This window comes from Chionomys nivalis, chromosome 11, assembly GCF_950005125.1.
Source record: "Chionomys nivalis chromosome 11, mChiNiv1.1, whole genome shotgun sequence".
NCBI lineage: Eukaryota > Metazoa > Chordata > Mammalia > Rodentia > Cricetidae > Chionomys > Chionomys nivalis.
The window spans coordinates 69,528,230-69,540,552 of NC_080096.1; the positions used below are offsets into that span (position 1 = coordinate 69,528,230).

The following is a 12,323-nucleotide window of genomic DNA, read 5'->3' on the forward strand; positions in this document are numbered from 1 at the left end:
TTCATGAATGTAGGACGCCTAGCAATACACTAGGAACTTCATTAAAAAATCAATAGCCTTGGGCAAGTATACAAGCTCTCTTCTATCATGTACTGCCCTATACCTTCTCAAGGCTATATAGAGGCTGCCAGTAAGGTTGTCATTACCATATGCAAGCCCTCAATGTTGAAGTTCTAAGAGCACTTTCTACCCTTTCAGAAAACTTGGATTCAATTTCCCTGAACCCACATGATAGTTTACAACTAGTTCTACAGCATCTAAGGCAATCTTGTGGCCTCTACAGGCACTCAGATACACATGTAGTGCACATACATACATTTAGGTAATCAGTCATACATATAAGTGAATACAAAAGAGAGAAGGATAAAGATGGGATTGATTATATACTTCAAAATGCAAAGGTTTCATTTTGAACATACAAGGTTAATAGTTCACTCCTGTCTCTCACTTTTCCTTTCATCTACTGTCATTTCTGGAATCATTTTCCTAAATTCTTATTTTACTCTAGACCAAATTAAGACAAGCATTATATACTCTAATGCTATGGAATATAACTCGAATTGACATTACACTAAATATCTTCCTGTGATATAACATATTTATTATAAATTTATTATAGCAGGTAAAAGATTGTAATACTCAGCTTCTCTATCTACAGATTGAGGAAATTGAAGATATTAATATTTCTGACCACACAAGATTTTATAAGAAAGTAAGTATACATAAGACAAGGTTTCCTACATGAAAACCTACTTAAAATGCTACTGATTATTGCTTACCATAGCCATTTTTGATATTACATTAAGAGTTTGAGTTTGGGATACATGGTTACTATTAACTTTGTTACAGACTGAACTATTTTTAGTCACATAACAATCTTTAGCACATATGCCCACTTCCCATCCTGATCTCCCAAATCGTCATACCATAAGACAAAAGTGAACTAAAATGTGGTAGATATATATTTTATCATATTATTGTGTTAATGTTATTTTGTTCCATTCATTCATATTCTCAGAACTTTATTTAGATTCACATTTGAAGAAGATAAAATTTAGATTTCTGAGGAATCTTGTAAGAACAGAATCAATGGATTCAACAAAAATAAAATTTTAGGAAAAGCTTTAAAGGAAAATCTAGACTGAGTAGGTGAAAGACTAAGAGAGAGTTCATATCAGCTTGTTAGATGCAATCAAGGAAAAACAGAAAACAAGAGCAAGGAAAAAGATTACAGAATAAGGAACAGACAAAATTGAATCAAAGGAAGGAAATTAAGTCAGAAGTAGAGGAAATCAGAAGGTCTATTGGTGAGTTGGAATGTCAGAGTCCTGGCAGGAATAGAGCCCATGAAGTCTGTTTCTTAGAGAAAAATAAGATTATAATCCTAATAGTATGACATACTGAAAGAGATTCTAAAGATATTGTAACTCAAGTATCCCATTTCCTAAAGAAAGAATCAGATGCTGATAATGGAAAAACATATTATGTTCCCAAGGCCTCATTAGGTTGTTGTCCAATAAGAATAAAGCCAGAATTGCTTAGTGATTGGTTCTACTTGATTATTTCTGATAAAAGACCTTAATCAAAAGGAGTGATTTGATATAACAAATAAATGAGGCATAAGATTAACAAATTAGATCAACTGAGCATTAAAAAAGATAATCATTAATAAGTCTTGTTTTAAAAAGTTAGTTGGCATCATTTATAATTACAGAAAAATAGGAAACAATATAATTATGCAGTCATGGTAGTATGCCTATATAATTATGATGCAACTAGGAGATATCATTTAAAATTCATAGCTTAAAAGATTAGCATAGCAACAAAATGTTACATGTTATCAATGGAGAAAGTACTAAATGCAAAATTGTAGCAATGTATAATGCCAATTATGTACAAAATATTAATGGAGATACATAGAATAAATACACCTGAATATGCTATGCATTCTATTTTCTTTTGAAATATTAGCAGTAGTGGGTTATAATTAAGTCACTCTCAGTACTCTTCTCATTCACAACACTCCATTCCTCTTTCCAAAGTAATCCCCTTTATCCTGATTCTAATTGATATATATATATATATATATATATATATGTGTGTGTGTGTGTGTGTGTGTCTGTATAGATAGATAGATAGATAGATAGATAGATAGATAGATAGATAGATAGATAGATATACTGGATTTTGGGTCCTCTTGCTTCAATGTGGCAATTTTGATGGGCCAATCAAGCTTTAGACCTTCATGTGATATGGGTTGAGAATTAAGATGTAAGTTATATACAGCCCAGCTGTCGACCTATCCAGATTTGTTGCTTTTATCCCTTTCATTGTTTTTATACCCAGGATCATTGCCTAACCAATATTCTACAAATATACCAGTGTATCAGAATATACGGCCCATGAACAATGCCAGAGAATGGGCACTCCTTGAAGAGAAATAAGATTTGATTTGTAAAAGATAATAAAGAAATGTCCTAAGCAAAATTATTAACACATCAATAAAGTCATAAATTTGAATGGAAAGAAAACCAATTTGGATATATTGATCAAATTTGTAAACTCAGATTAGGAAGAAGAATTCAAACATCAGTTTTCCTGATAATGAAGCCGGTATTTATTTCTTTGTTTAGAGAAATTATGTGGCTTTGTTTTGTAAAATGCAAATATTCCACTTAACATTAATCATGAAAAACCTTAGAGTCGGGCGGTGGTGGCGCACGCCTTTAATCCCAGCACTCGGGAGGCAGAGGCAGGCGGATCTCTGTGAGTTCGAGACCAGCCTGGTCTACAAGAGCTAGTTCCAGGACAGGCTCCAAAACCACAGAGAAATCCTGTCTCAAAAAACCAAAAAAAAAAAAAAAAAAAAAAATCATGAAACCTTACCTATGCTAATATAAACATTGAGTTATGAGTGTCTGAATTGATTTCTTAGTTGTATATGATGTTGTTCTTAAAGTAAATTTGAGTATCCTAGTGATTTTAAGTATAGTAAATTACATTTTTTTAATTTAATTGTTTGTGTGTCTTAGTAGGAAATATTTGGAAATCATGAATACACCACAATTATTTACATTTATGTATATATAGATACTTGCTCTATTTAGTCTTTGATTTGTTCATGTTATTAATATAAGAATAGAAATTTTCTCTTTCCTTTCTGCCACCGCCATGCCATCCAGACTGAGGAAGACCCGGAAACTCCGGGGCCACGTGAGCCACGGCCATGGCCGCATCGGTAAACACCGCAAGCATCCGGGAGGACGCGGGAACGCTGGAGGCATGCATCATCACAGGATCAACTTCGACAAATATCATCCAGGTTACTTCGGGAAAGTTGGGATGAGGCATTACCACTTAAAGAGGAACCAGAGCTTCTGCCCGACTGTCAATCTGGATAAACTGTGGACGCTGGTCAGTGAGCAGACTCAGGTCAACGCTGCCAAGAACAAGACTGGAGTTGCTCCCATCATCGATGTCGTGCAATCGGGCTACTACAAAGTTCTGGGGAAGGGAAAGCTCCCTAAGCAGCCTGTCATTGTGAAAGCCAAATTTTTCAGCAGAAGAGCTGAAGAGACGATAAAAAGTGTTGGAGGTGCCTGTGTTCTGGTGGCTTGAAGCCACTCAGGGAGGCCAATTAAATGCTAACACTTTCAAAAAAAAAAAAATAGAAATTTTAAGTTTTTAATTATATAAATACTTTTTATGAATCTTTCTACAGTACACTGGAAAATTATTCAAAATTGCTCTTGGTACAGTTTAAAAAATCTAATCTGAATTTAGAAAAAAAAACCCTCCTAAAATTTCAGACTAAACCAGTATTTCCCCCAGTCCTCAGCAACTTGAAACACTTCTCCTGGGTTTATTTATTTGTTCTTCTCATTCTTCTAACATTTCATTAATCCAAAGAGTCATTTGGCTTACTCCACATAAAAGTTACTGTGCTGATCATTTGGAAGTAGTACTATAAAATGTCTTCTTAGGAATAGTGAGGGAAAGTTCAATAGATGAGGGGAATGAGGTACAAATGAGGGGGAGGTAGGATGAACGATAAATAATACTAAAGCTATTTCAAAAAGCATCTTGTCACACATGCCAGAAGGTCAGGTTGGTTACCTATGGACTTTCCACACTCTTTCTCTTCCACAGAATTAATTCTCAGGGTCTCCCCTAACTGTGCTGCATCTTTCCCTGGATTATCCCACTCCCTCAACTTTCCTCCCTACCTCCGTTCTCTATTTGACCACTAACTCAGGAAGATACCCCCATTGAACCACAGGCCATGCCTAACTGCAGACGAGCTAGGCTGCTCATGAACCTTCTTCTACTCTTTCTCTTTCCCTAGACCCAGTTTTCAGGGTCACCTCTAGGATTGAAACTAAATGTCTTCTCTGGCCTTCCCTTCTCCCAGCCTCCAACAATAGCAAGCACTCCCCATGCTGAGCAGGATAGTAAAACAGGTAACACATAGCCTGCAGTGGACACACTCTCTGAAAATTCAGAGAGAACACAGAAACCAAGGGAGAACCTGGTAGCCAGGTCTGCTTTGATGTGTTAAATAGGCATCTTAGCCATTTTTTCCCAGGTTTGAAATCTAACATTTAAGACATAAAAGTAGAAAGAGAAGCAATAAAGAAAACAGAAATTGAGGGCATCTTGTAAATAAAAACAAAATTAGGTGTATGAACAGAATTACTGGGCAAACTTTATTAACATAAAATAACTGAATTTTCACTTTCACTCAGGCATTGAAGATAAGATAAAATCGATAGTTGATCAAGAAAATGTTAAATCTAAAAATTTCCAGATACAGAACACCCAGGAATAATGGAACACTATGAGAAGGATAAATTTAAGAATTACCAGAGTATAGGAAGGAGAAAAATGCAAGTTCAAAGGCCCTGAACATATTTTCAAAAAAATCATAGAAGAAAGAAAAATTTTCTAACCTAAAGGAGATGCTTATAAAAGTATAAGAAGCATACAGAACAAAAAAACAAACTGGATCAGAAAAAAAATGTCATCATGGCACATAAAATCCAAAACACTAAACAAAAGAGCAACAACAACAACAAAAAGAATATTAAAAGGTGCAAAGGATAATACCAAGTAATATATCAAAGCTGACCTATGAGATTTACACTTTACTTCTCAATGAAGACTCTAAAAGCCAGAAGGACTTGGGCAAATGTGCTATAGACTCTAAGAGAAAAGATATAAACCCAGACTACTATAGTAAGCAAAACTCTCAATCAAGATAGTCCATAATAAAGTCAAATTAAAGTTATCCACATACAAATAAAGGCATATAGACATCTTAGAAGGAAAAATCCTAAACCAGGGAGGTCAGCTTCACACACACACACACACACACACACACACACAGACATACACACTTACCACCACCACCACCACCACCACCAGAAAACAACAGCAAAATAACAAAAATGAGCAATTATTCTCTCAATATTAATGACCTCAATTTCCCAATAAAAACACAGATTAACAGAATGGATGCAAAACCAGAATCCATTCTTCTGCTGTATATAAGAAACAAAATTCAACATCAAAGATAGATATTAGTACAGGGTAAAGTTTTCAAAAAAGGTATTACAAGTAAGTGGGCCTAATAATCAAATTGTTGGAACAATTTTAATATCAAACAAAATAGAATTCAAACCAAAATTAATCAAATGATATGGAAAAGGACAATACATATTCATCAAAGGAAAAAATCCAATAAGATGGCTTTTCAATTCTTGACATCTGTGTCCAAAGCACAAGGACACCTACTTTTTAAAAGAAACATTGATAAAATTTAGATCACATATTGACCCTCTACACTGATAAAAAATACATCAATATTCTTCTCTCACTACTGTACATGCCATCCATGCAAAAACTAAACAGAGAAATACTGAAGCTAACTGACATTATAAATCAAATGAACCTAACAGATATTTACAGAATACTGCATCAAAATTCAAAAGAATACACCTTCTCATCCCCTCATAGAACTTTCACCAAAATTCTGCAAATTCTCAAACCAAAGAAAATCTCAATAGATAAAAGAAATCAAAATAAATCCCTATCTCAGACCACCATGGAATGAAGCTGAATATCAACAATAGAAACAATAGAAAATGTACAAACTCGTGGAAACTGATCAATTTCTACTGAATAACAAATAGGCCAAGACAGACATAAAGAAATTAAACACTTTCTAGAGTTCATTGAAAATGAATTCTCAATATACCCCAGTTTATGGGACTCAATGAAAATATTGCTAAGAAGAAAATTTATGGTACTAAGTACCTATATAAATAACAAAATAAAAAAAATAACACAGCCCAAATGCTGATCATTACATGGTATTTTTCAGCTTAATGGTATTATCATAGTTCTGGAATAATCATCCTTGTGGGGCCCCATCTTCCTTTTGGAGACCTTAAAGTTACTGTTAGGTGTGCTCATTGTTCACTGCAGAAAAGTGACGGAGATTGAAATCCAAGATCATGTACAGAAAGGTATATAAAATCTTTTTCTAGAATTAGTTAGTACGCATATGATCATTAATATAATGACAAAACATTTAGAATATATATGTAAATATTTTAAATTTTATACCTTAAGAAAGCTCTCATAGAGTCAATATAAAATAAAATAATTATGAGATTAGTGGTTATAAAATAATCCCTGAATATTTGTTTGTCTTTTGTCCCATATCAGGTTACTCTTCTGACATGAGACAGAGATTATGGATTTGATTTTAATAAAGATGTTTGTGTTTAGAGAAGTAGAGAGCCACACTCCAACTCCAAAGCCAGTTTTAATCTTTAATTGCAATAAAAATACAAAAATATCATTTGAAGTATATATTGAGGATAAGAGCAGAAACACACATTTCATAAGATTTATGATATTTTATCCTGTTGAAAATGTGATATAACAATAGGCCTATTTACTCTTTTTCTTGGGATACTTTTTCCTGGGTGATTCATACTTTTTCTTAAGATGTCTCATTCATCTAATGGTCTTTGTATTCCATATCTGGATGCCTTTATTCTCCTGAAACGACAGAAACGAAACCCTTTCTTAGCCCTAATTTTAGGGAGATCGGTACAATTGAGAATCATTTGTTAGTTTTATAGATTAATTTAGATTAATCGGCCATGCTGTTAGATGAACTAACATCTCTTCTACTTGAAAGGTGTCTTTTGTTCAAATCAAATCTTTTTCAATTTTGATGGTATCTATAGATTTTCTTCTCCTGTGGAAACAAAAGAAAAAACCCTTCCCCAAAGTAACACATGCCCTCATTTCCATTCCAAGGTCAGTAACTTTTTAAAGTATAAAGTCTGATTTAGTTCAGTAGGGTTTTTTCTATTATCTATTGTCTCTCTGCAACTGTTATTGCTTTCTCATATAAATTTAGAAAATTCAAAGTTAGTCAAGTATTATGCAATTAATTTCTGCAGGCATTTATCATCCCATTATATTTATTCAACATATCCTTTGGAGTTTGATTTGATCTTTCTATAACTGTTGCCCTGAAGGACTGTGTTGTCTACCTATAATCTGCATTATATTGCAATAAACAGCAATAAAAATCATTCGAAAAAGACTTAGAAGAAGAAAGAGAAAACTGAGAAAATGGTTTCACTTTCTTAGAGATATATGCTAGAGAATTTTATGTCTTTATTTGTACTGATATTCCCATGATGACCACAACTACTAGCAAATGTGTAATTACTAAAACAGCCTTTTCCAAATTTAAAGCAGTTGCCCATTGAAAACCAAAATATGTATCAATGGTGTGATATATTTATTTTCATTTTCCAAATTCTACGAAATGGAGCAAATCAACGTGCCAGATTTAATTCTCTTGAGTAACCTTTGGATTACTTCCTGCAGGGAGTGGTGTTCAGTTGTATGGTGAACAAGTGGGACATTTCCTTATATTTTCTTTGGCTTGTTGACACATGATAGAAATGTCTTTTTTCAACTTTTATTATCAATGTGATTATTTTTATGAAATTCTGAGCCCTTAAGTCAATTTCCAAACAATAATTGATTAATTTCTGCACTAGAGAACTGTTAGAGAACCTGACACTCATGTATGGAATCATATGTGTGTTATGTATTTGGGACACATCTTATACGTGAATAAACAGTAAAGTAAATTCAGTGGTTTCAACATGTAAAACAATTCTTTCTGCATATTGTGAATTGGCCACTATATTCTTGGATTCTGTTTGCCAGTATTTTATTGAAAATTTTTGCATCAATGTTCATGAGTGAGAGTGGTTTGTAATTCTTTTTCTTGGTTGAGTCTTTGCATGGTTTTGATATCATGGTAACTGTAGCTTCATAAAAAGAGTTTAGCAATGACTCTTCTGTTTTTATTATGTGAAACACACTAAGGAGTATAAAAATCAGTTCTTCTTGGAAATTCTGGTACAATTCTGCATTAAAATCATCTGGTCCTGGGCTTTTTATGGTTGGGAAGTTTTTGATGACAGCTTCTATTTCCTTGTGATTTATACGTCTATTTAAACTGTTCACCTGGTTTTGATTTAATTTTGGCATATGGTACTTACCTAAAAAAAGTCCATTTCTTTTACATTTTCCAATTTTGTGGCATAGAGGCATTTGTAGTAAGACCTAATGATTCTCTGAATTTCCTCAGTGTCTGTTGTTATGTACCCCTTTTCATTTCTGATCTTGTTAATTTGTGTGTTCTCTCTCTGTCTTTTGATTAGTTTGGATAGGGACTTGTCAATTTTGTTGATTTTCTCAAAGACCCAGCGGTTTGTTTCATTGATTCTTTGAATTGTTTTCTGTGTTTCTATTTTGTTGATTTCACCCCTCAGTTTGATTATTTCCAGTCTTCTACTCCTCCTGGGTGATCCTGATTCTTTTTTTTTCTAAAGCTTTTAGGTGTGCTGTTAAGTCTCTAATGTGAGCTTTCTTCATTTTCTTTATGTGGGCACTTAGTGCTATGAACTTTACTCTTAGCACTGCCTTCATAGCATCCCATAGTTTGGGTATGTTGTGTCTTTTTTTTTTTTTATTGAATCCAAGGAAGACTTTAATTTCTTTCTTTACTTCTTCCTTGACTTAGGGGTGGTTCAGTAGTTGACTGTTCAGTTTCCATGAGTTTGTAGGCTTTCTGGGGTTAGAATTGTTGTTGAATTCTAATTTTATTCCATGGTGATCTGATAGTACACAGGTGGTTACTACAATTTTTTTGTATCTATGGATGTTTGCTTTGTTACTGATTATGTGATCAATTTTCGAGAAAGTTCCATGAGATGCTGAGAAGAAGGTATATTCTTTTCTATTTGGGTGGAATGTTTTATAGATGTCTGTTAGGTCCATTTGATTCATTAGATCTGTTAGTTTTCTTATTTCTCTGTTAAGTTTCTGTCTGGTTGATCTGTCCATTGGTGAGAGAGGAGTGTTGAAATCTCCTACTATTAGTGTGTGCTTTGAGTTCTAGTAATGTTTCTTTTACATACGTGGGTGCTTTTATATTAGGGGTGTAGGTATTCAGGATTGAGACTTCCTCCTGATGAATCGTTCCTTTTATGAGTATAAAGTGTCCATCTCTATCTCTTCTGATTAATTTTAGTTTGAAATCAATTTTGTTAGATATTAGTATAGCCACACCCACTTGTTTCTTAGGTCTTTTTGATTGAAAAACCTTTTCTGAACCCTTTACTCTGAGATAGTGTCTGTCTTTGTAGTTGAGGTGTGTTTCTTGTAAACAGAAGAAGGTTGGATTCCGTTTTCTTTTCCATTCTCTTAACCTGTGACTTTTCATAGGTGAACTGAATACATTGATATTAAGTGATATTATTGATCAGTGGTTGTTAACTTCCCTTAATATTTTTGGTGGTAGTGTTTGTGTTTCTTTTCTTTGAGTTGTACTGGTGAAGGGTTGTCAGATGTCTATGTTATTATGGGTGTTGTTGGCTTTTTTGGGTTGTGTGGTTTTTCTTTTAGTACTTTCTGTAAGACTGGGTTTTTGGCTATGTATTGTTTAAATCTGTTTTTGTCCTGGAATATCTTGTTTTCTCCAATGATGGTGAAAGAAAGCTATCTGGGTATAGTCATCTGGACTTGCATCTATGGTCTTTTAGTGCCTGCAGCACATCTATCCAAAACCTTCCAGCTTTCATAGTTTCCATAGAGAAGTCAGGTGTAATTCTGATAGGTTTACCTTTATATGTTACTTGACCCTTTTTCTTCGCAGCTCTTAATATGTTTTCTTTATTCTGTATATTTTGTGTTTTGATTATTATATGGTGAGGATTTTTTTTTGATCCAGTCTATTTGGTGTTCTGCATGCTTCTTGTACCTTCATAGAAATATCATTCTTTAGTTTGGGAAAGTTTTCTTCTATAATTTTGCTGAATATATATGTTTTGGGGCCTTTGAGCTGTAATTCTTCTCCTTTTTCTACCCCTATTATTCTTAGGTTTGGTCATTTTATGGTGTCCCAGATTTCCTGGATGTTTTGTGTTAAGAATTTGTTGGGATGTACTCACTCATAATTGGTTTCTAGCCATGGATAGGGGCCACTGAGTCTATAATTTGTGATTCTAAAGAAGCTAAACAAGAGGGTAAACCCAAGGAAAAACATATAGATATCCTCCCAGCTATGGGAAATAGACATGATTGATGGGCAAAAAATTGGAATCTTGGGGGTGGGGTGGGATGGGGATGAGGGGTGATGGGGAGAGAAAAGTGTGAAGGAGAGGATGAGGGGAACTGGGGGAATCGGGGTGATTGGGGATAAAGGAAGGTTGGATAGGGGAGCAGGGAAACTCATACCTTAGTTAAGGGAGCCACCTAAGGATTGGCAAGAGACTTGAACTTGGAATGGCTACCAGATGCCCAGGGCAATGTCCCCAGTTAGTTCCTTGGGGCACCTGAGGATAGGGAACCTGAAATGAACCTATCCTATAATCATACTGATGAATATCTTGCATATCGCCATAGAACCTTCATCTAGCGATGGATGGAGATAGAGACAGAGACCCACACTGGAGCACCAGACTGAGCTCCCAAGGTTATAATGAGGAGCAAAAGGAGAGAGAACATGAACAAGGAAGTCAGGACCATGAGGGGTGCACCCAACCACTGAGACAGTGGGGCCGATCTATTGGGAGCTCACCAAGGCCAGCTGGACTGCTACTGAAAAAACATGGGATAAGACCGGACTCTCTGAATGTGGCGGACTATGAGAGCTGATGAGAGGCCAAGGAGAATGGCACGGGAACTTTCATCTGGCAATGGATCGAGAGAGAGACAGAGACCCAATTTGGAGCAACGGTCTGAGCTCTTAAGGTCCAAATGAGGAGCAGAAGGAGGGAGAACATGAGCAAGGAAATCAGGACCACAAGGCGTGCACCCACCCACTGTGACAGTGGAACTGATCTATTGGGAGCTCTCCAAGGCCAGCTGGACTGGGACTGAATAAGCATGGGTTGAACCTGGACTCTCTGAACATGGCAGACAATGAAGGCCGATGAAAAGCCAAGGACAATGGCACTAGGTTTCGATCCTAATACATTAACTGCCTTTGTGGGAGCTTAGCCTGTCTGGAAGCTCACCTTCCTGGACCTAGATAGAAGTGGGAGGACCTTGGTCTTCCTGTAGGGCAGGGAATTTGGACTGCTCTTCAGTATCGAGAGGGAGGGGGAATGGACTGGAGGGAGGAGAAGAGGAGTGGGGATAGGGGGAGGGGAGCGGGGGGAGTGGGCAATATGTGGGAGGAGGGGGAGGGAAATGGGAAATGGGGAACAGTTGGAAATTTTAATTAAAAAAGAATAAAAACAATGAAAAAAAAAGAATTTGTTGGATTTGCTGTTTTGTTTGATTGATGAGTTTATTTCCTCTAATAGTATCTTCAGTGCTTGAGATTCTTTCTTGTATCTCTTGTATTCTGTTTGTTATACTTGTCTCTGAAGTTCCTGTTCATTTGCCCAGATTTCCCATATCCAACCATCCTTCAGTTTGTGTTTTCTATATTGCCTGGATTTTGGTCTTCAAGTCTTCAACTGCTTCCATTACCTGTTTGATTGCTTTTTCTTAGTTTTCTTGGGTATCTTTGAGGGATTTAGTAATTTCTTCTAACTTTTTGTTTGTCTGCTCTTCCATTTCTTTAAAAGAGATTTTCACATCCCGTTTAAGGGCCTCTATTATTTTTATAATTTTACATTTTAAGTCCATTTCTTCTACTTCTTCTGGAATAAGGTTTTCAAGTCTTCCTGTTGTGTGTTCACTGGATTCGGTTGTTGGAGGAATTCTTGCAT

General features: G+C 35.4%; 1 protein-coding gene across 1 annotated transcript; it reads left to right on the forward strand.

Annotated features, from left to right (window-relative positions):
* The first annotated feature begins 3,142 nt into the window (after window positions 1-3,142).
* On the forward strand, window positions 3,143-3,618 carry LOC130884215 (60S ribosomal protein L27a-like). The gene has a single exon (XM_057785240.1). It carries the CDS (start codon window positions 3,172-3,174, stop codon window positions 3,616-3,618), a length of 447 nt encoding a protein of 148 aa, XP_057641223.1. The 5' UTR covers window positions 3,143-3,171.
* Window positions 3,619-12,323: the final 8,705 nt, after the last annotated feature.

Excerpts from the sequence above, each read along its gene's own strand:
- LOC130884215 (XM_057785240.1), top strand. The coding sequence starts at position 3,172 with ATGCCATCCAGACTGAGGAAGACCCGGAAACTCCGGGGCCACGTGAGC.